The sequence below is a fragment of the Lynx canadensis genome, chromosome A2, assembly GCF_007474595.2.
Source record: "Lynx canadensis isolate LIC74 chromosome A2, mLynCan4.pri.v2, whole genome shotgun sequence".
In the NCBI taxonomy this organism is placed as follows: Eukaryota; Metazoa; Chordata; class Mammalia; order Carnivora; family Felidae; genus Lynx; species Lynx canadensis.
In genome coordinates this window covers 3,242,362-3,265,265 of record NC_044304.2, presented here as the reverse complement: position 1 = coordinate 3,265,265, position 22,904 = coordinate 3,242,362, and the positions used below count along the sequence as shown (strand labels likewise).

Sequence of the window (22,904 nt, the reverse complement as noted above, 5' to 3'; positions counted from 1 at the left end):
GTGGGGGGGGGGTGTGCGGGAGGGGGGGGAGAGGGAGAATCCCAAGCAGGCTCCACACTGTCAACGCAGAGCCTGACTTGGGGCTCGAACCCACAAACCGTGAGATCATGACCTGAGCCCAAATCAAGAGTCGGACGCTTAACCGACTGAGCCACCCAGGCGCCCCCAGACCACTATGTCTTAATATGCTCATGACCCTGATAAGGTCCAGGGCGGGTCTTCTAATGGCTGGTTCAGAGCCAATGGGCTTTTCTTTCCTTTTCTTTTTAGGTACGTTGATTACCTTGAACTTCATCTGTGGAGAAGGCAGCCTAGCTAGTCTTGTGCCGAGGACTTTGGAGCCAGACCACCCGGCTTCAGATCTCCACTCTCGTTACTGTACGCTGTGTGACCTTGGGCGAGTTACTTAACCCCTCTGTGCCTTGGTTGCCTCACCATTAAAAGGGGGCTGCTGCTGCTGATCGTGCCCATATCATGGGATTATTGGGTAGACCAAGTGAGTTTAAAGTGTGACATTTCCTGGGAATGCAAACTGGTGCAGCCACTCTGGAAAACAGTATGGAGGTTCCTCAAAAAATTAGAAACAGAACTACCCTACGACCCAGCCATTGCACTACGAGGCATTTATCCACGGGATACGGGTGTGCTGTTTCGAAGGGACACTTGCACCCCTATGTTTATAGCAGCCCTATCGACAATAGCCAAAGTGTGGAAAGAGCCCAAATGTCCATCGACGGATGAATGGATAAAGAAAACGTGGTCTGTATACACAATGCGGTATTACTCGGCAATCAAAAAGAATGAAAGCTTGCCATTTGCAGCTACGTGGATGGAACTGGAGGGTATTATGCTAAGTGAAATTAGAGGAAAATATCACATGACTTCACTCATATGAGGACTTTAAGATACAAAACAGATGAACATCAGGGAAGGGAAACAAAAAATCATATAAAAACAGGGAGGGGGCCAAAACAGAAGAGACTCTTAAATATGGAGAACACACTGAGGGCTGCTGGAGGGGTCGTGGGCAGGGGGGTGGGCTACATGGACGAGGGGCATCGAGGAGGACACGTGTTGGCATGAGCATTGGGTGTCATATGTAGGGGACGAATCACTGGGATCTACTCCTGAAATCATTATTGCGCAATATGCTAACTCACTTGGATGTAAATTAAAAAAAAAAAAAAGTAAAAAAAAAGAACCCCCCCAAATAAAAGTGAACCGGGAAAAGACAGAAAAATAAAAAAATAAATAATAAAGAGTGACATTTCCGGGGCACCTGGGTGGCTCAGTCGGTTAAGCGTCCGATCTTGGCTCAGGTCGTGATCTCACGGTTTGTGAGTTCGAGCCCCACGTCAGGCTCTGTGCTGACAGCTCAGAAGCCTGGAGCCTGTTTCAGATTGTGTGTCCCTCTCTCTCTGCCCCTTCCCCACTCACGCTCTGTCTCTGTCCCAAAAATAAATAATAAAACATTTGTAAATTTTTTTTTTTAATAAATGAAGTGCGACATCTCCTTAGAATGTTTCCCAGCACGTATTCCGCTACTCGATGCGTGTTATTCTCTGACCCCCCAAGGGATCCGAGGCAGCTAGCCTTTGCAACAGATATTTCCCAGCCTGGAAACACTGAATCCCTGTACGCTTCCCTTCTTTCTCTCTTTTCTCTTTCTGCTTCCTCCCTCCAACTCCAAGAATGGCTAGCCACCTGCTAGAACAATCCAGCAAGTGGCCACCAATCCCATCTGCTGAGGCGGCCAGCTTGGGGACAGGGACACTCTTGCAAGTGCTGGGGTGCGTATTGGGGGGAGCGGAGCGTCTGACTTTGAGACGCTGAGGTCTGGGGCTCAGAGCAGGGCTGGAAGGGAGGGTGGTGTGGGCAGCGGGAGGGGTGGTGTTGGGAGGCCGGGGACCCTGCGGGACGCCCGGTGGTCGCGCTCCTGCTGACACCTGCTGGAGGGACGGAGGTATCGTCCTTTTCAGCCAAGGCGCCTCTCTCAGATGGTGGACCCCCCCCCCCCAAGGATCGCTGGCAGGACCTCACTGGCAAACAAGCGCCCCCAAGTGCGTCTGAACGACCCAAGTACTCCTTTGAAGGGAGTTTTTGTTGTTTCGTTTGGCGGGTGAACGAGCTCTCAGGGCTTGACGGGGTTCACAGGGAGACAACATGTTTTCTGAGCTACTCCCCCTCCACCAGGAAGCCCACCTGTATTGCTTCGTTCCCGCGCCCAGGCCTTTTCTCCTCCGGCCAGCTCTCCGTAATTTCAAGAAACGGTTACTGGAGAAACAGAAGGCAAACAAAGAGGCAAACTGTGCACTGGGGGAGGAGGCCGCAGTCTAGGGGAGGAGACAGAAGAGAGACGAGAAAACAAATCCACAAATGGGATCGTTTCAGAGACTGATAAGCCTTTGAAAGAGCACGGTGCAACGGTGGAAACTGAATTTGTGGATGCCAAGGCGGGAGGGGCGCAGGGAAGCCTCCTCTGAGAAGGTAACATTGAAATCAAGAATCGCAGGAGGAGAGATAATGAGCCCGAAAAAATACCTGGGAGAAACCAGAGGTCACAGCCCGTGCAAAGGTCCTGGGGCAGGGCTCTGCCTGGCAGTTGGAGGCGCAAGGAGCGAGGAGGCCTGTTTGGCTGGAGCGGAGTGAGGGAGCGTGAGAAAGGTTAGACATGAGGGCAGGGAGGGGACTGCCACAGGTCAAGCCGGGCCTTGAGGATTATGGGAAGGACTCGGGCTTCTGCCTCTGGGAGATGGGAGCCCTGGAGGGCTGCCTAGAGAGGAGGGTGGGCCCTGACTCGGTGCTTACAGGCACCCTCTGGTGGCCACTGCGGGGAGGACGGACTGGGGGGGGGGCGGGGAGAGCAGGAGGCTTGGCAAGGGGCAGAGGGACACAGGTACAGGACTGTGGCGATGGGGCGGACCAGCGCGATGGCCGTCGGGTGGGGAAGAAGTGATCAGATTTTGGGCGTGTTTGAAAGCAGCGCTAATCGGATGTGCTGGGTGATTGGACGTGGGTGGGGGAGAAAAGAGCCCAGGGCAGCTCCCAGGTTCCGCGTGAGCATCTGGAAGGAAGGAGCTGCCTCCAGCTCAGTGGAGGAGGCGGTGGACGGAGCAATGTCTGAGTCTGGCCAGGCTGCCCACAGACTCTGCCACCGTCCGTGGCACTTTGTCCCAGCAGCAGTAGGAAGGGAGTCTAGGTCTTCATGATACATGGCCGTGACAGTGGTCTGCCGGGCCCCAGGGGGCTCTGGGGCATAAGGAACGACGTGCGTCCCGTCAACGGGTGTTTCACATGCTGTTCCTCGGTTAATTTTCCCGCAGAAGCAGATGTTGAAAGTATTGATGTGTTTGTTTCCGTTAAGCGCAGGAGAGGAACATTACCATAAAGTTCTTAATGTTTTGAATTGACTTGTCATACACTTTAAGTTTCAATATTTTCTTGAGGATACTCGGGCGGGGGGGGGGGATAGCCACTAAAAAATGCACATTCTTGCTCCTGCCTCAGACTCCACTGCGGTTGGGCAGGGCACTGCCGAAACCTGTCTCCACGTACGGTTTTGATACATTGTTCGTTACGGAATTCTATTGCCAGTAACAGGAGTATTTTGGTGTGTTGCCCGAAAATATCCATTTGTCTTGATTGTTGCGTTTTCTGGCATCCCCTTCATGTCTGCACCTGAGGCCACTGCCTCGCTCTCCTCGCTCTAATCCTGGTCTGGGGGGGTGGGGAGGGGGAAGCGCGCTCCTCCGAGACCCCCCCCAACCGGCCCCCGCCCCCGGCCCCTCCTCCCTTCCGCGGGGCGCGGGCCGGAAGCGCGGGAATCCCCGCAAAAGCAGGCTGTATAGGCGTCCCAGAAAACCCGCCTCTCGCCAGTTTCCGTAGTGTAGCGGTTATCACGTTCGCCTCACACGCGAAAGGTCCCCGGTTCGATCCCGGGCGGAAACACGCGTTTTCTCAGCGTAGGACGGCAGGTAAACCCTAGTCCAGGGTCACCGGGGCGAGGTTTTTAAATTTCTCCCGTCGCTTTTAAAGTCATTGCAAGGTACGAAAAACTTTAATTCGGCAATTTTTTTTTTTTTTTTTTTATAAAGGACGTTTCAACCGGCCATGGGGCGGGGGGATGAAAAACAACAGCGTCGCCTGCGTTGGCCGGGAATCGAACCCGGGTCAACTGCTTGGAAGGCAGCTATGCTAACCACTATACCACCAACGCTCCGGCAAACACCGCTTTCTCTGAGCGCCATTAGTAGAAGCCCCATCGGTCGGGCTGGGCGATACCAAGTCGCACAGGGGCGCCTCTCTCCAAGGTCCCCTCCAGCTCCCCGCGCCGGAAGATGCTGCCGAGGGAAATTCCAAGCCTCTGGCCGCCAGGGACTGTGCGGGCGCGTCCCCCCCCCAGGATCGCAGCCACCTTGGTACCGTCCGGGCGGCGGCCAATCGTAGGGCGCCGCCTGGGCCGCTCAACTTCCGGGTCAAAGGGGCCCGAGCCACCGGCTCCCCCGTGTCCGCCGCCGCCGCTGTCCCCCGCGCCCGCCACTTCCGGGGCCGCAGTCCCGGGCATGGAGCCTCTAGCGTGAGGCGCCTCCGGCCCCGGGACGCCCTTCCCAGCCCGGCCGCCGCTCCGCGCCTGCCCCGAGCCCGGTGAGCAGCGCCTGCGCGCCCCGTCCCGCCTCGGCCGCGACCCCGAGCCCGCCATTGACCGGCCCCACCTCAGCCCTGGCCCCGGACCCGCCATTGGCCGGCCTCTCGGGCGCCCTCCGCCCCGGCCTCCCCGCGCCCCGGCCCTGCCTTTGGCCACACTCCCGGTTCCAACGGCCCCCGCCTCGGTTTCCCTTCCGCCCCGGGCCCTCCTCGGCCCTTCTTCCCCTTCTGCTCCCTCCGGTGGCCGGGCCACCTCTCAGCCTCGCTCGGCCCGGCCTCCCCTCTCGTCCCGTCGCTGCCCAAGCCACCTGGCTCCGGTCCCTTCCGGGAGCGGCCGCTCCCACGACGGCGCTCCTTCCCTGCAGGCCCTGGAGGTCCCCTCCCCGTGCAAACACATGCGCCCCGTCCGAGAGCAGAGGCCGCCTCCCGGACCTGCTTCCTGCCCCCACCCACTCACCCCTCCCCGGGCGCTTGGCTTCCCCTAATCCACACCCCCACAGGTTCCAGCCCCTTCTCAGCCTCCCTTCCGGCCCTGTCCAGCCGCCCACCTGCTTCCCACCGGGCTCTAGACCAGTCTTGACACTTCCCCATCCACGCTGCCGCCGAGCCGTCAGAAGGGCCCCGCTCGTTCCGTTTTCCCCCGCCGCCGTCGTTCTCCCCCCCCCGCCCCCCCCACCGGGAGGAAGTCACTTGCCTCAGTGACAAGAACCAGCGTGCTTTCCAGGAGCTTGGACTAAAGCCCTGGAGGTGTGCACTGTGGTCGAGTCCCTGGCTGGTTCCCGGGAGGACTGGGCCAGAGGGGGGAGGTCTTTCCTCCCCGGTGCAGTTCAGGGCACGCAGGCGGCATTGCAGGGCGGTGAGGTGGCTCTAGGATCTGTCCAGGTAGAGAGAATGGGGCTGGGGGGGGGGGGGGCAGGACTCTCGAGGGGAAGGAGAACGGGCTGTTTTGGCCAGGCTCTCCGCTGACCTGCTGCACTAACGGCATGCTTGTTCCATCAGGGTCTGTATCCCACGCCTGCGGCTGGAATGGAGGCTTTCTGGACCCTTTAGAAGGTCAGTGGTGCCGGCCGTGGGGTGACGGTGGCGGCTGGCGTGTGGGCTGGCGGGATTCATTTGCGTGGTCCAGGATATAGACATCTGCAGGAAGTGGTTTTCTGCAACTCCGGGGTCACTGCCCTCGCGCCGCTGGTGGGGGGGGGGGGCGTGGCTGCATCCTCCCCACGGGGAGCCCAGCGCCTGGCCCTCAGTCAGCCTTTGGTGGGGATCCTGGCTCTTAGGGGGGCGTCGGTGCAATCCCGCCCGCCGCCCGATGGTCAGTAACTTGTCTAGGTGATAGTATTGGCTGTGACGTAGGTTCCGTCGCATCTGGTGTTTTATTTGAGCACTTAATTGTCACAGCAGCCCTCCACGCAGGTACCGTGGCCCCATCTCACAGCTGCGGAAACTGAAACACAATGTAACCGAGAGGTTACACTCAACCTAATTTGACTTAGCGGAGGGGTTGAGTGGTTTCTCAAGGTCACGGAGACCAAACGTTGTAGAGTCAGGATTTGAACCCATCTCTCTGACCACAGCGACCCCTCTTTTCACCACAGGACTAAGAGTGAGGCCAGGGCTCGCCCACGGCCTCGGTGCTGTGACCAGGCGCTGCTTTCTTTTTCTCAAATATTTATTTATTTCTGGGAGAGTGCAAGCGGGGGAGGGAAGGGCAGGGGGGTGGGGGTGGGGGGCTCTGCGCTGACAGGCTGGACAGCAGCGAGCCCGAAGCAGGGCTCGAACTCTCGAGCTGCCAGATGGTGACCTGAGCCGAAGTGGGACGCTCAACTGACTGAGCCACCCAGGGGCCCCTGCTTCCCTTTTCTTGAAGCCTCTCGGCACCCGCCCAGCCACCTGGGGCCTGGCTCATCACAAGGGTGTTCGGGTGCTGACCAAAGCAGGGCTCCCTTTGACTTCAGACAGCGTTCAAGGGAGGACCGGGACTCGTTAACTCTACCGAAAACCCTGTGTGTGCCAGGCATGGAACAGGACGGGTGTAAGCCTGCCCCTCTGGAGTGACATCCCGGGGAAGGGTGTCCCCTCACCCAGAGCAGGGGTTCTCAGCCTCAGCACTGGGGATGTTTGGGGCCACGTCACTCTTCGCGGTGGGGGTGGAGGCGAGCGTCCTGTGCTTTGTGGTTTGATTAGCAGCCTCCGGTCTGCGTGCCGGGGGCCCGTCTCCCAGCCGTGATGACCAAAAATGGCTCGTGGGGGCACAATTGACCCTGGTTGAGACCCGCTGGGTGACGGGATGCCGTTGGCCCCGAAGAGACTCTGTATTCCGTAATCATTTGGGCTCCTGAGGTCCTGGGACGTTGCACCATTTACATTTGTGAACTGAGGGAGAGGGGAGGTCACTCACAGACGCTGGGGTCACCGTGGTTTGTACAGTCTGACCCATCAGGGATTTATTCGAGTGTCTCGTGTGGGCCTGAGGATCTTACTCCACTGCCCCCCCAAATTAAGAATGCAGAGTTTCTCTGCCTCGGCACACTCAGTGCCAGGAGCACCCCCAGTTGTGACAACCACGGCTGTCCCCAGTCATTCTCTGGGGAGGGGGGGCAGAGTCCTCCCCTTTGAGAGCCACTACCCCAGACTTAGCTCTGTATGGAAGGACAGGATGCTGTGTGGGGGTGACAGAGCGGTGACTTTGGATTGGGGGTCCGGAAAGACCTCTGCAGAGGTGAGACCGGGGCGTGAAGGAGAAGAGGGGCGAGTCCAACAGAAGGCAGGGAAGGGCCCCTGGGCCGTGGGACCGGCAAGCGCAAAGGCCCTGGGGTGGGAAGGAGTCGGTGTGTGTCGGGGAGAGTAAGGCCAGTGTGGTTGGAGATCACGGTCAGGGGCGAGAAGGGGAGGTCAGGAAGGCCATCAGAGTGTGGCCACAGTGGGGACCCTGGGACTGTTGGGTTTCTGGTGAGCACCGGGGGTGGCGTCTTTGGCGTCATTTGAGACTGCCGTCTTCTCGGGGACTTCTGCACGACAAAAAGGATGCTGGTTTCTGGCAAATGCCGGGCACCCTCTCGAATTTCCGGGCAGAGCCTCTTCAGAACGCCCTTGGCATTGGGTGTCCCCAGAGTAACGGAGGGCTGCCTAGAGCGGTGGGCAGGCGAGGAGGGCCGAGAGCGGGCACTCCCAGACCTCCCGGGGGTCTCTCTGCCCGCAGGCTGCCCCGCCCTCCTGAGGTCAGCCGAGTGGTTAATGCGGAAGGTTAAGAAGCTCCGCCTGGATCACGACCACACGGAAGGTTGGAGAAGGTAAGGGGTGTGGCCGCGGGAGCCCTGACCGCTGGGGGTGTCGTTGAGGTTCCCAAGTTTCCGATGATGTCCTGGGTCTGGGAAGACCCCTGCCTCCCCCTGCCTCCCCCTACCCTTCTGCCCCGGGACTCTGTTCTGGCTGTTCCGCGTGAGGTGGCAGTGTAGGCGAGAGCAGGGTTTCTCAGCCTCGGGACTGCTCACGTGGGGCCAAGCCATTCTCTTTGGGGGCGTCCTGGGCGCCGTGGGGGGTGGAGCAGGCCCCTGGCCGCCAGCCCCTCGATGCTAGGAGCACCCCTACGTGACAACCACAGATGTCCCCAGACATCACCCAGTGTCCCCTGGGGCAGGATCCGGCCCGGCTGAGAACCGTTGGTCCGGAGGTTAGAATGTGGGTTCGGGGTCCGTCAGACTCGGGTGATCTCTGATATCGGGCGGGTCATTTGATCCCTCTGAGCCTGCTTTGCAGCCTCCCAGATGGGGCTGGCCCCAGAAGTCACCTGTCAGGGTCACGGTGAGGAGTAATCATAATCGTCCACGTGAGGCCCCGGGGCACTTGGTGAGCCTCACGTCTGGGGCCGTGCACGAGGCGGAGGCCACAGGAAGCCCTCCGGCGAGTGGGCTTCTAGCCCCCGTGGCTTCGTTTGCTTTTAGCCGGTGGGAGCGACCGGGCGGGCAGGAAGGGCACTAAAGAGCTCCTGGAAGACGGGTGACGTTGAGCAGTCTGCTTCGCTCCCCGGACGCGGGCTCCGCTGTCCGGTGGGGAAATGCATCAGCAGGTCGGCTGGTGACGGAGACCCGAGTGCCCCTTCTCACGTGCGTTAGGTCCCCGGCGGCCACGGCGTGGGCTGCAAACTGAGTCTGCGCCGGCCGGTCGTGACAGTGGGAGGCCCGCACGGTGCCGGAGGCAGGCCTTGGAGGGCAGAGCACGGCCCGCTGTTTCCCGGGAGCCCCCGCCCCACGGGGCCACGGCGAGTGTCCTGAGGGCCGCTCAGGCATTTCCTCCCCGGAGCACGGCAGGCCCCCCCCCCCCCCGTCACCTCCCCGGCGCCTGCCTCCCTGCCCGCCTTCTCTCTCTGCGGTTGCCCAAATGCTCCCAGACCTGCAGCCGGCACCGAGAATCCGCAGTTCCTTCTTCCTTCTGCCCGCTGCCCTCGTCACGGGCCCCGCTTGGGTCTCTGGCGGATGCCCCGCGGGGCGGTGGTCCTGGCTCTCGGAGCACCGGTTCACAGGCCGCAGACCTCCCGTGGGGCCTTGACGGTGATGGCACCGGAGGGCCCGAGCCGCCTGCCGGTGGCCTCGTGGTCCGCGAGGCATCCTGCTGACTGGCAGAAGGAAAGCGTAGGTGGACCCGGCCCAAGTGGCTTGGAATCCGCTTCCGTTTCCCCAGCTGTGTAAACCCTTGACTGGAGGAGCTCAGGCTGGCCTAGGATGGGAAGCGGGGCACTTGGTTCACCTGTTCCTCCCCTTCCCCCGCCTCCTCTGCAGTCTCTCTGCACTTCTGGGGAAGAGAGAGGTGAGTGGAGGACCAAGTCATAGCACCAAGCCTTGGCCTGTCTGGGAGCTCAGACCGCCTGGCCACATCTAGAAGATTCCTAGAAGTTTCTCCCGATGTTTCATTTCATTTCTCATCTCCTGGATCACATTTTTGCTCCTTGGGCTCTCTGCAGTGATCGGAGGCAAGATCATTTTTATTGTTCCTTGCTATGGAAATAAGCCACATGATTCTGTGAGTGTTTCTGCCCGGCTCTCAGCTTATGGGGTCCCCTTTGGGAACCCTGGAGGTTGTGATCGGTTTTGCTGCCGTGAGCAAGGCCTGAACGGTGGCCGCAGTTTCTGGGGGGGGTGGGGGGGTGGGGGTGGGAGCTGGGCCGGTCGGAGGAGTCCCCTGGCCTGGTTTTCTGGGCTGGTTGTCAGCAGCGCTCGGGGCCATGTGGGTTCCGGAGCGCTCCGCCCGTCCTGGCCCCAGCCCCTGCCTGACACTGCCCGTGCCCAGCGCCGCCCGTGGAGGTAAACCACAGCTCTGGGGGCGGGCCAGGACATGCTGCACGTGAGCCTCACTGGGCCTCCCGTCTTTTCTGGCTTGGGTTCATTTGCCCCGAGGGTCCCGAAAGCCCTGATGGCCTGTGATCCGTGTCTTCAAAGCCATCGTAGGAAGTTGTGAACCGGGGGTACTCTTTGTGGCTGGGGAGCAGGAACCGCCTGCTTGCCGTGCCCCCCGAGCCCCCCGAGCCCTGGCTGGGTCCAGTAGGATGGGAGTCAGGGAGGCTTTTCTGGCCCTCGTCTGATACAGGGTCGGGGTGGAAAGGGAACTCTGAAAATCGGCCCACGGAGGCCATGCTCAGAAGCGTCTCCTCTTGCCCCTCGAAGCAGGAGACAGGGGTCCTTCCTCCCGTATGGGGACTCGGGGGGGTGTCTTGCTGTGAAGGGGCAGGCCCTTCTGGGAATTGGAGGGCACCGTGTGAAGGTGGGCACAGCTCTGCCTGGTGCTTCTCTGAAGCCCTCGGCCTGGGCTGTCCCTGTCCCTGTCCCTGTGTAGCAGTAACAACTCCCACTTTTGACCAGTGAAGCCCGGGCTCCGCCTGTAAAGCAAAGCCCCTAATCCCGGAGCAAAGCCGCTAATCCCAGAGCACAAGGAGGCCCGGCATTCAGCGAGACCTTAGGCCGTCCGATGCCCACGGAGGAGAGGGAGGCCGCCCCGCTCACCTTGGCGGCCACGCCAGACAGCCCGGCTCTTCCGGAACCGGGTCACTGTGGCTATGTTTAGATTTCCCTAAAGCAAATATTTGCGAGAAGGGAGGGACGGGGCCTCGGCCGCAGCTGCTCAGGGAGCGGGGGAGGGGTGGGGCGGGCTGTCCCGAGGGGCGTCCGTTCTCTCTGCTGGGGTTCTCGCACCGTCTGTGCACAGCTGCTTGTCTCTCTGAGCCTGTCCCGTGAGGCACGAGTTTCCCCTGCTGGACCCCAGGCTGGATGGCACGGGGGACGAGCTGTGCCGATTAATTCTTTACGCTCAGTTCTTTGCGTGTGAGCGAGCGTGTCTCCCCGAGGGCTTAATGCAAGATAATCATTCCACACGGCCCTCTGTGGAATGCGTCCTGGGAGCCAGGGGCCTCCTGAGGTTCTGGGGCCACTGCCATGAACGGGACAGGCGATCAACAGACAACCCTTGTGCCAGTGCTCTGAGGGCAGGGGACATTAGTCGCTGACGCGCCTAATGGAGAGACCGGCTTCGGTACAGATGGTCATGGAAGGTTTCTGAGGACCCGACAGATACTTACACTGAGATCTGATTGGACGTTAGTCAAGCGGAGAGAGGGGAAAAGTGTTTCAGGCAGAAGGAAGCACGTGCAAAGGTGGGAAGGAGTGTGGCCTGTTTGAAGAGCCAACGGAAGGCCAGTTTGGCTGGGCAACTGATAAAAGGGGGATGAGGTTCGAGGGGCTGGCGGGGGTCAGAGGACAGAGAGCCTTGAAGGCCGTGACAAGGACTGGTTTTTACCCCCAGGACTGTGGAAAAGCAAGGAAGACATTTAAGCGATGGGGTCAGATCTGCGGTGGATGTGTTGGGTCCGTTAGCGAGATGTTGGGGTCATTCGGCACACAGGTGGCAGCGGCTTGGATCTCGGAAGCATTTGTGTGTGGTGTTCGAAAGAAATAGAACGACGCATTTGGGACATATTTAGGGGGGCTGGGACAGTTGCGGGGGGCTCGTCGGGGGAGGGTTCAGGAGCGTCTGACGAGGGGGCAGCTTGTCAGTGACACACGGGCGTCATCCTCCCTTCTCATCGTCTCCCCGCTGTCCCCTCCCCCTTACAGCTTGTCGCTGAATTCTGAGGGGACAGAGAGGATGGCCACTGGGGCGCCAGCGTCTGAGCGGGGTGACGCGGTCGGGACGGAGGACCCGGCCTCCCGCTTCCAGGTGCAGAAACACTCGTGGGACGGGCTCCGGAACATCATCCACGGCAGCCGCAAGAACTCGGGCCTCATCGTCAACAAGGCTCCACACGACTTCCAGTTCGTGCAGAAGACAGACGAGTCGGGCCCCCACTCCCACCGCCTCTACTACCTGGGTGAGCCCTCCAGGCGCCCTCAGGCCCAGCCGGTCCTATCGGTTAGGAGGTCCAAAAAGAAGGGCCTGGCCCTGGGCAGGTGTCCCATGAGGCCGTGCCACCCACGGTGACTTCCGTTTGCAGCAGCGGTCTGGCGCAAGGGTGCCGCGGGGGGAGGTGGGGGGGGGGCGGGTGTGCAGGTGAGTGGAGCAGAGGGCGGCCCTGCCCCGTTGGGTTGCAGCCGTGCCGTGGCTGGGCCTTGGATGTGGCCCTGAGCCGCCGCGATCGTCTCCAGAACCAGGGTGGCTGGGCCTGCCCCTGAGTCGTTTCCCAGCCCCCCAGGCCGGGCCGGGCCAGGCCAGTGAGCGGCTCCTGGCCATCGGAGTCACCAGTAACTCCCGTGGGTGCGCGCCGTGGGCCCACGCGTGGGAAGGCTCTTTGAGTGCGCCCGGGGATAAACGACACAAGCGGCTTGTCACACGATCGCGGTCCTCGCCCCAGACGCCTGGATAAGCACGTTACCTGCTCGTCGCTTCCTTCTGCGCCACGTGCCTCGGGGGCAGCGCCGTCTGCATCCCCGGCGGCCGTTCGTGGGTTTGTGTTCCCTGCCGGCCCCGGGAGGGCCTGTGGGGGAACCGGTGGGGCCTCACGCAGGCCTGGCTCCTGGCAGGTGGGCAGCGAGTTTCTACTGAGCAAGCGGACGTTGCCTTGCTTTGCCCGAAGGTCTCGCGGGGCCCCTGCGGCAAGAGGGCCGGGCGTGTCCCTGTGGAAGCAGCAACGGCCCACGATTGGTGACCCGGGGCAGGTGTTCAGCCTCGGCCCGCGACTCGACATTCAGGGCCTGACCGTCCTCTGAGGACCCACGGCCCCTCCGGGATGATGCTGGCCCCGGCCGGGCCCTCGGTCAGCGTTGGCGTGAGGGGTGGCACGCACCGGTCAGCGAGGGGCGTCCTCTGCCTGCGGCTGACCCCCGCCGAGGGCCACGGCGGCAACTGGACGCCGGGTGGCTCTGCCCTCCGCAGACTCGGTGCAGCACCCCTCCGTAGAGACAGACGTGTGTGGAAAGCACGTTGGTGGTTTGGTGAGCACGGGATTGGAAGAGGAGGGATCGGGAACAGAGCTCAGCAAGCGACCACCGTCTGTTTTGGAGATCTGGTTCTGCTGGGCCTCAGCCGCCCCCGTTCGTCTCTGTCCCCTCCGCGGCCGCTCCCGAGCGTAGTTGCAGCAGAAGCCGTGTGCCCCCCGCCGCCGCTGAAAATCTGCACCGCGTGGCCCTTTACAGAGAAGGGATGCCAGCTCGGGCCTGGGAGAGACGAGGATTGGGCGTGCTTCGGGCGACGGTCATTCAGGGGGCATGGCTCTCGGGGTCAGAGGTGGCCGGGACACGTGGACTGTGGCAGCCGCTGCTTCTCTCTTCCCCGCGGTGCCGTGGCCCCCAGCTCGGTTTTCCTCGCCGACTCAAGGTCAGGCTGCCGTCCTGGGCCGGATACGTGTATGAGTTTCGTGGGGCTCCCGCTGTCGCAAATCACCGCTGACTCGGTGGCTTAAAACAAACAGAAATGTATTCTGTCGCGGTTCTGGAGACCAGAAGTCCGAAATCCGTTTCTCCGGGCCAAAGTCAAGGTGTCTGCAGGCCTCACTACGCTTCCTGCAGAGGCTGTGGGGGAGGACCCGTTCCTTGCCTCTTCCGAGTTCAGGTGTGGCCGCCGGGGCACGGGGCCTCCTCCTCTGCCTTGTGTCTGAAGGCTGCCTCGGTCTCCCTTATGAGGGCACGTGATTCCATTCAGGGCCCACCCGGGTAATCCAGGCTTCTCCGCAACTCCAGACCCTTAACTGAATCCCCTCTGCAGGTTCCCTCTTGCCGCAGAAGGTGACGAACTCACAGGGTCTGGGGATCAGGACCTGAGCATTTGGGGGCCACTGTTCAGCCAACTGCAGAGCTGCCGAAAGGGATGGAAACCCCCTGAGCTGGTTTGAACCACCAAGGGCACCTCACAGGAAGGACTCGGGTGTGCCAGGGAGCCCCCACCCCGGGCCTCAGGCCGTGGCCCTGGGAACCAGGAGCTGCGAGGGTCCCAGGCGTCTGCCCCGCACACGCTCTACTCCACACATCTGCCCCCACTGGACACCTGCCTTCCACCGCCACGCGCCCAGGGTGACCCATCTCAGGTTCCAGCCACCCGCACAAATGGACGAGCTCTCGGAATTTCTGGGAGCGGGAACTAGGTCGGTTCGACGTAGGTCAGATGTCTCGTCTGCGGCCCGTGCATGTGTCTGGGGCTGGGGTGAGTGGCTCCCTGCAGTCCGTAGGATGCCTGCCACCATGGCGGGTAGGGGACAGACAGCCCTAGACAAGGACTGTGGACTTGGTGGAGACCCCAGAACCTTCCCCGGACATCTCCGAGCCATCCTACTCTTTTAGGGTGACGTAGCTCACCTTTGAGGTCATCCGTCTGCATCACTCAGTATCTTCGGGGTGCCGCGAAGCTCACTTCGTGTCCAGGTTCTTGGGGCACGCCCCCCTGGAGCCCCCGAGTACTTTCATGATAGGTCATTGTGCTGGTCTGGCCCCAGGAACGCTGCAGCCAGCCGTGTTTGCGGATGGAACAGAAGGGGCCTCCGACGGCCATGCCAGCGTGCTTCCCCTGGGAGCCCCTCCCCCCCGAGGGAGCGCCGACCTCACCGTCACCAGGGCCTCAGGGAGGGCTGTGTCGGATGCACACGATGGAGGAGTCCAGCGCGAAGAAAATCAGCAGAGGAGGGAATGTGCCGGCTTCCGTGGCCGACGATGGTGGCAGTCAGGTTCCAGGGCTCAGACCGCAGCTTCTCCGGCTCCGCGTGGGTTGGTCGGCTTGTCCCCTGTAGGTGGGCGTCTCCTGTAGGACAGAGGACGACGCAGGGCCCGTGACCACTCTGCGAGTCCCTCAGCAGGGGGAGGGGGCCTCTTGTGTCCTCGTGACCTAGAGGAGAGCCCGGGCCCAGTGCGGGTCACATGCCCATCACGCTGGCTCCTGAGGCCACAGTGCCCGAAGATGGTGCTTGTGCACATCTGGGCCACCTGCCACCCCGATGGATTTTGGGGGCTGGGGTGCTGTCCCCAGAGGTGGGGTGGAGCTGGCAAGGGGGGAGGCAGGGGAGGGGCAGGGGCAGCAGAAATCAGACCCCGGGCTTACACGCCCAGCGTGTGACATCACCGTCACAGGTGCCAGGGCGCCGCAGGGAATGTGCTGCTCTGTGCCATTTGGTGCCGTCACTTATTAATGCGCTGGGCGGAGGAGGTGGCTCCGATGTCCTTGGCAAGGCCCTTCTGTTGACTTCCTGTTGGGAGGCCTCTGGCTCTCCCGGTGGGCCCCGAGGACAGGGGTCCGGAGCTCGGGCTGCCGGCTGCTTCCTCCCGGCCCTCCACACGGCTCCCGCGCGGCTCTTCTTAACGGGGTGTAATCCACAGAGCCTAAAACTTGCCCTTCTAAAGGTGGGCGCCTCTGGCTTTTAGTGCACTCACAGCGTTGTGCAACCCCACCGTCTAATTCCAGAACGTTTCCGTCACCCCAGACAGACACTCTGGACCCATTAGCTCTCGCTCCCCTCCCGCCTTCGGCTCCTGGCCACCATGAGTCCGCTTCCTGTCTCTCTGGGGTTGCCTGTCCTGGACGTTGCACGGAAATGGGGTCATGCACCGTGAGATTCTTGTCCCCATCTGTCTGTCCCCACCTGTCACACGAACTTGAGAAGGAAGGATGCCCTGGGCGGGGGCGGCGTCACACCTGTGCCTCGAGCTGGGGATGAGAGGCAGACGGCACAGTGTCGAGGGGCCTTGGCCGGGAAACCGTGGGTGTGGCCCACGCGCACGTCTGCATCACCTTTGCGTTTTCCTCAGCGTGAGCTTCCTAAGGTTGCCCTTGAAACCTTTCCTCTTGAGATACGTTCTTCCGTTGCTAACTGAACTTCCCGTGCCACGTCGATCGGAAATGGAAAGCCCTCGTGGATTGCCACATGAACCAGCTGTCCGTAAAGAGAGTCGTGACGAGAACAGACATTATGTGTCAGGCTCTGGCCCCAGAGGCGCCGAGCGCGGGGCCTCCCTGTCCCCCGCTCGTAGAGGCGAGAGCGCGTACGAGGAGGTCCCCGAAGAGGCCGCCACCGCCACGTGGAGTGTTCCCCCTGGAGAGCACGGGACCGAGAGGGGCCCGGCGTTGTTAGCCCGTGAACGACAGCCCCGCCGTCATGCGTTGACTTGAAGACGCTGCGGGTTGGAAGAGAGGCTGTTGCTTCGTTTGCCACTAAGAACACGACCGCCCCTTTGACGGTAGGACGCAGCCAAGGGGCAAGAACACGAGAAACAGCGACTTCACTGGCGAAGTAGCCCACGTCCCTCCGAGCGACCCATCGGGGACACCGCGTGACGCGCCTTCTGCGTCCGGCTCGTTTCGTCCACACGGAGTCCTCACCAGGCGGCTACTGTCCTCTTGCAGACAGGCTCAGATTAGATCAGTGGGGGCATCTGGGGGCGACTGTGGCTGTCACCACCCAGGCGCTCCTGGTGTCGAGCGGGTGGGGGCCGGCGGGGCCCAGCGGAGCCGAGGGGAGGGGTGCTGGTGGGGTGCACGTTTCCCGGCTCCCTTCCTACGTTTGCTCTTTCTCTGACCCTGGATCGATCCTTGGCCTCCGCAGAAGCCTTTGACGGGAACAGACACCCGAGCCCCGAGCCTCACCTGTTGAGAGCTGGGTTTCCCCGACCCCTTTTGTTCTCTTGCGTGCTAGTCCTTCGGTACCTTAGCACAAGGCGTCTGTCCAAACCTCTCAGGTGTGGAAGATCCCATTACTGTTGCTAATGGGCTCGAACCCGGGGCCGGAGCATCTGTGGGGAGGGCTGCGCGCGGGGCCGGGGGGGGGGGGGGGAGGTTGGAGGGGAGCCAGCCGCGGGGAGCCAGCGTCAGCCCTGAGGCCAGCCCTTGCCCCAGGCCCTCTCCTCGCCCTGGGCAAGGTCACCCATTCTGGTTTTTCTCTCTTCTTCCCAAGGGATGCCTTATGGCAGCCGCGAGAACTCCCTCCTCTACTCAGAGATCCCCAGGAAGGTCCGGAAGGAGGCTCTGTTGCTCCTGTCTTGGAAGCAGATGCTGGATCACTTCCAGGTGAGCCCGCGCTGCCCTGGGCCCCCCTCCCCCCGCCCCACCCCCGCCCCACCCCCGCCCAGGGCGAGGGAGACAGGTGCAGGCCCCCCCTTCCCGCTGTGCCCCAGCCCCAGCGCGGGCTCTGATGAGCGCTCTTACCAGAAGTATCTTTTCCACGCCTCACAAAGACTTGGAACCAACCTGGTTCCTGCAGGGGAGGCTTGGCTGGTACTTAACCTCATCCACAGTCGGCTCACCTAGGGAGAAGAGGGCCGGCGAGGGACGGGGGTGCCTTTTGCCGTGGTTTATGTTGATTTCTTTGTGGTCGTGGCAGCAGGAGGTGGTGGGTGGAGGCACATTGTGCATTTCTCCACACCCGTGTGACCGCCCTCACTTCTGCCCCAGGCCCGCCAGGCGGGGTGGGGGGGGGGGCGGGGGGCCGGTCGTTGCACTCCGGGTTCTGCTTTTCAAAAACGCGTTTCTTGCCGGGAACGTTGCCCTGTCGTGTTCAGAGTTCTCCTCGGGGCAGCCGCGCGCCCAGACCCCTCCGGGTTGGGTGTTTGGGTGGCCAGGTGGTCCTGAATTTGCCCCGCTCCCCCCGCGCAGAAAGCAGAAGTGTGTGGTGGAGGGAGGGTTCACCCGAAGCTCTGGTTGGATGGGATGGTGCTCAGGGCAGGAGGGAGGGCGTCTGCGGCATTGGCGTTGGGGAGCAGGGGAGAGTACCTTGGGTAGCCGCCCGTGCCGGCGGCTAGGGGAGGGCCCCGTCTGCCTCAGAGAGGATCTCTGGGCAGATGTGGGCCCAGGCGAGCCCAGAGACGGGCCCAGAGGGGAGGAAGCCTCGGGTGAGCCCGGAGCCTGTCAACCGGCCCTGTTGCCGAGCCCGCCGGGGCACCTCATGGCCCCCCGGGCTCGGGCCGCTCTGGCCCCCTGGTTGGGGAGCTCCGCTGGACAGCTCTGCTCAGCAGAAAGTTCTCTCTGGTGTGGAGCCACGGCAGGTGCGCCGAGCCCTCCCAGGAGTGCCCGGGTGCCGGGCTCCTGGCTGCTGACGCGGGCCCGTCTGTGTGTGTCCCCAGGCCACTCCCCACCACGGAGTCTACTCTCGGGAGGAAGAGCTCCTTCGGGAACGGAAGCGCCTGGGGGTCTTTGGCATCACCTCCTACGACTTCCACAGCGAGAGCGGCCTCTTCCTCTTCCAGGCCAGCAACAGCCTCTTCCACTGTCGGGACGGGGGCAAGAATGGCTTCATGGTGAGCCCTGGTCACTGGCTGGGGGCAGGGCGGGCGGCCGGGCAGCCTCCCGTCCCCCTGAGCCAGACCTCTGTGTCCCCAGGTGTCCCCCATGAAGCCCCTGGAAATCAAGACCCAGTGCACCGGGCCCCGCATGGACCCCAAGATCTGCCCTGCCGACCCCGCCTTCTTCTCCTTCATCAACAACAACGACCTGTGGGTGGCCAACATTGAGACGGGCGAGGAGCGGCGGCTGACCTTCTGCCATAGAGGTGAGGCCACGCAGGGGGCCGGCTCCTGTCCCGGGTGGGGGCTCGTGTGGACGGCCCCCAGCGCAGCTCCCAGAAAGGCCCCCGTTCCCACTCCCGTTACCCCCGACCACCGGGCGCCTTCTCGGACCCTGCTGTCCCGGTTCCCCCGCCTGTGTGTCCTGCGTGGCTCTGCCCCGGCCTCACGGGGAGTCCGGCTGCCTGGTCCATAGTTTTCTCTGTGTGAGTCGGCCGGGGTGGCCTCTCCCCGCACCAGGTGCTTGTTCTGCCTCTGCTCACGTGAACACCCCCCCCCCCCCCCCCGCGTTTCCGTCCGTCTCCTCCGAGTCAGGCTCGGGTCTCACGTGCTCCCTGAGTTCTCCCTCACCCCCCTGCTCCCCAGAAGTGACCTCCTCCTCCTGGATGTTGTGTGGAGCTGTGCACCAGTCAGGGGCTCTGGTCACACGGCCCTTCCTGCCCTCAGCCCCAGCGCTCTCTCCCTAAACCTGAAGCTTAGCCCAGGCGGCACGGACGCTGGTCGCGTCCGGAGACACCGTGAGCTGTGGTGGCTGGTTAAGGACGCTCCTGGCATTGAGCGGGCAGGGGCCAGGGCTGCGGGTCAACCCCTCAGCGCTCCGGACGCCCTCAGCCGTAGGATGTTTCAGCCTCGAATGTGCACGGTGCTTGGGGGCGGAGGCCGGCTGTGCACTGCGTTCCTCACCGCGTGTGGCTCTCTCCCTGTCCAGGCTCACCCAGTGTCCTCGATGACCCCAGGTCTGCGGGCGTGGCCACCTTCGTCATCCAGGAAGAATTCGACCGCTTCACCGGCTACTGGTGGTGCCCTGCCGCCTCCGGGGAGGGTAGGCGCCCTCGCGTTTGCCAAAGCGCTTCCCGCGCGTTCCTTCTGGTAGCGGAGCCACGGTCTGCCTGCTTTTCTGCTCTCGGCTCTTTTCGCTTAAAACAAACCGCAGAGCCTTTTGTGTCGATAGTCGTGTCCCAAGCCGTTCAGGCCACTCTGACAGGACCCCACAGGCCCGGGGCGGGGCTGGGGAACAACAGACATCTTTTCCTCCGGGTTCTGGAGGCGAGCCGTCCAAGGCCAGGGCGCCAGCGGATGTGGCGTCTGTTGAGAACCTGCCTCCTGGCTCACGACCACTGTCCTCTCCCCGCGTGCTCACAGGGCAGTAGGGCAGGGTGCTCGCTGGGCCTCTGTCGTGAGGACACGCTCGTCTCATTCCCGGGGCTCCCGCCCTCCTGGCTTAATCCTCTCCTGGAGGCCGCACCTCCCCCCACCAGCGCCTTCGGGTAGGATTTGACATTTGAATTTGGGGGTACGAACTTTCTGTCCGTTGCAGTCAGGACACAGAGGACTCTGATGACTAACTGTCCCCGGGGTGACGATGGGCCACGGCATGTTTAACTGGTTCCACACCTACCGACACTTCGGCTGTTTCCGGTGTTTGGTTTGGGTCTCGCCTTTTGTTATAAACGGTGCTATGGCAAACTTTTTTAAAATTTTTTTAATGTTTACTATTTTTGAGATAGAGACAGAGAGCAAGCAGGGAAGGGGCAGAGACACAGGGAGACACAGACTCTGAAGCAGGCTCCAGGTTCTGAGCTGTCAGCACAGAGCCCGACACAGGGCTCGAACCCACGAACCGTGAGATCATGACCTGAGCCAAAGTCGGACGCTTAACCGACTGAGCCACCCAGGCGCCCCTGAACATTTTTATATACACCTTCTGATCTTCTGGGAGTTTCTCAGTGGTTCTTAGCCAGGGACGATTCTGCTCCCAGGAGACCCCAGGTGACATCTGGGGACATCCGTGGTTGTCACGACTGGGTGGCTACTGGTACTGAGCAGGCAGGAGCCACGGGTGCTGCTCTGCGCCCTACAGTGGCCAGGACGGCTCTCTCCCACAAGGAGTGATCCAGCCCCAAATGTCAGCAGGCCCGAGGATCCTGAATCCTGCCACTGAGAAAATTCCAGCTATAAGAGAGCTGAGCGGAAGCTACACACGGCTTCGATTTTGATGGATTTCCTCTTTATGGAAGAAGCCAGATCAGTGGGTCCTTTTGTATCTCTGTGTCTTTGTCCCCGTAGTGTGGGGGTATCTTGTCCCCTCCAGTGTTCGGTCAAGCAAGATCCACCTTCTCTGGGTGGGGGACTTGTTTCTGGAACGTGCCGGTAGCATCAGACCCTCTTGTGCTGCTAATTGATTTCTCCGTGGACTTCGTACCCCTGTGAGCTTCAGCGGTGCTCACGTCCCGGCCCCGGGCTCCGGCCGTCTGCCGTCAGAGCCCCGTCTCCTGTTCGCTCTTGCCTCTAGTTCAACTCCCCTTGTCCTTAAATTAACTTGAAAGAAGACCTTATGGTCCTGCCATCAACAGAAGCAAGATACTAAATCCTGTGATACAAAGAAGCCGGCACGATATGTTTAAGTCGGCTCCCAGGAACAGGAGGGGTCGCCCCATCAGAGGGGCACCTGAGGCCGCCTGGTGCTGCCCGAGACTCAGGCCGGGTCGCAGGTTACAGGGGACAGTGCCGTGACCTCTCCTTCCACCTGGGCCGGGCTCCTCAGCGCGCTGCCGTGCGGCGTGTAGCCCCGGGGCCCGTGCCTCTGGAGCTAGGGTCCGGGGTCAGCTCTTTCAGCCTGTGGCTGTCTGCAGGCCTGAAGCGTCCTGGTCGGTAAGACGGGGTCCTTGGCCACGAACTGGATCTCTCCCCCTCGGCACTCTGGACTTCGGGGCTGGCTCATCCTCTGTGCTGGGGGCCGTCCTGAGCACTGTGAGGTGTTGGACAGCATCCCTGACCTCTACTTGAGGTGTTCTCGGGCTCTGACCAGCTCAGGTGACTGACCCTTGGGCACACAGAACGGCCCTTGGTTGGGGTCCGCTGGTCTAGATGATCTCAGAGGTCCTTTCTCTGGCGTGCTGGTACCGGCTCAGAAACCCCTTCGAGGAAGACCCCCCCCCCCCGACGCCACGGCCGTCAGCCATCTGGGGTAGCCCCCTCCCAGACCCCACACCCGGGGTCACCTCCTGTGCTGTCTCGCGTGAAGGGATGGGGCTTTTCCTCGGCCACGGCAACCCGAGAGTATTCTTCCTGGCTGTCGGGGTCTGGGGCCCTTGAGTCCTTCGTGCGGGGCAGGTGGACGCAGAAGTCTGAGGCAGGGGTTCGGGCTGCGGTGCGGCCAGTCCCACACCGCATGGCCTCAGGCCAGCGGCTCACCCCTCCTGTGCCCCCTCCCCCCTGCAGACCGGGTGGGGCTGGGCCGCTGGTTCTGGAGGCACCCCTGCTCCATCTGGGGCGAGTCTCAGGTGGGGCTACAGGACGCTGCAGATGGGGACCCTTTTCGGCAGCCTCAGGAGGAAGCAACAGCCGTGGGCTCCCTCCCCGTGAGGTCAGCACTGCCCGTGCCGCGTTCCTTTCCAAGCGGCCACCGCTCGGGGATTCACGCACTTGTCACGATTCTTATCCCGAGCCTTCTTGAGCCGAGCCCCGCGTGTTACTCCGCTGGGGCCGCCAGAAGCAAGCCCCCCAGACACGGCGGCTCAACAATAAGCATTTACCGTCCTGGTCCTGGAGGCGGGAGGTCGGCCATCAGGCGTCCCCGGGGCTGCTTCCTCCTGGGGCCGCTCTCCTCGGTGTGCGGACGGCCGTCTTCTCCCCGTGTCCTCACGTGGTCGTCCCTCGGCGTGTCTGTGCCCTCATGTCTTGTTATGAGGACACCGATCAGATTGGATCGGGCCACTCTGATGACCTCCTCTCAAACTCATCATCTAACACCCTGTCCCCAAATAACAGCCCCATTTTGAGGTGCTGGGGGCTCCCAACACGGGATTTCAGTTCAGCCCCATAATACCACATAGGGCCACCTCTCATGCCATTTCGTGCTAGGAACGGCTCGGTTCTTCCCATCGCGCAGGTGAGAACACTGAGGCCCTGGCATGAGATGTAACGGTTACAGTAAACAGCAGGGCCAGGCTTCTAGCCCGGGGCCTCGGGCTCTAATCCGGGCCCTGCCGTGGTAGAGCTGGGGGTCCCCTTTATGTGCGGCAGAAGGTGGGGTGACAGCAGGGACGTGTGGCGCCCCCAGCAGCTCCCCCTGTCCCTTCCAGGTCCGGAAGGCTGTAAGACGCTGCGGATCCTGTACGAGGAAGTTGACGAGTCTGAGGTGGAAATTATTCATGTGCCCTCTCCCGCACTAGAAGAAAGGAAGACGGACTCCTACCGATACCCCAGGACAGGTGAGGGCACTGGGCAGGCGTGCACCAACCAGGACCCAGAGAGGCAGGCCGGGCTCGACAACGGCAGCGGGGCCGGTGCCACTATCGGTGA

At 62.1% G+C, this 22,904-nt stretch overlaps 1 protein-coding gene and 2 non-coding genes across 13 annotated transcripts in view; 2 read left to right on the top strand and 1 right to left on the bottom strand.

Moving 5' to 3' along the window:
- The first annotated feature begins 3,875 nt into the window (after nt 1-3,875).
- On the top strand, nt 3,876-3,948 carry TRNAV-CAC. Its single transcript has one exon. It is a non-coding gene; the product is annotated as a tRNA-Val (tRNA).
- A 196-nt stretch (nt 3,949-4,144) lies between these two features.
- TRNAG-UCC lies at nt 4,145-4,216 on the bottom strand. The gene has a single exon. It is a non-coding gene; the product is annotated as a tRNA-Gly (tRNA).
- A 200-nt stretch (nt 4,217-4,416) lies between these two features.
- Nucleotides 4,417-22,904, top strand: part of DPP9 (dipeptidyl peptidase 9) — a 43,017-nt gene continuing 24,529 nt past the window's right edge. For 5 of the 11 annotated variants that reach the window (XM_030298543.1, XM_030298594.1, XM_030298585.1 and 2 more), the window contains exons 1-8: nt 7,853-7,934; nt 9,420-9,610; nt 11,745-11,998; nt 16,997-17,109; nt 18,162-18,335; nt 18,418-18,586; nt 19,309-19,422; nt 22,685-22,813. In XM_030298543.1, coding sequence (XP_030154403.1) covers nt 9,543-9,610; nt 11,745-11,998; nt 16,997-17,109; nt 18,162-18,335; nt 18,418-18,586; nt 19,309-19,422; nt 22,685-22,813 — 1,021 coding nt within the window. In that variant the 5' untranslated portion in view covers nt 7,853-7,934; nt 9,420-9,542. Of the gene's footprint in view, nt 4,645-5,228; nt 5,392-5,444; nt 5,527-5,643; nt 5,698-7,843; nt 7,935-9,419; nt 9,611-10,821; nt 11,285-11,744; nt 11,999-16,996; nt 17,110-18,161; nt 18,336-18,417; nt 18,587-19,308; nt 19,423-22,684; nt 22,814-22,904 lie in introns of those variants that run through there. The other 6 variants (XM_030298552.1, XM_030298559.1, XM_030298565.1 and 3 more) reach the window with 6 other exon arrangements.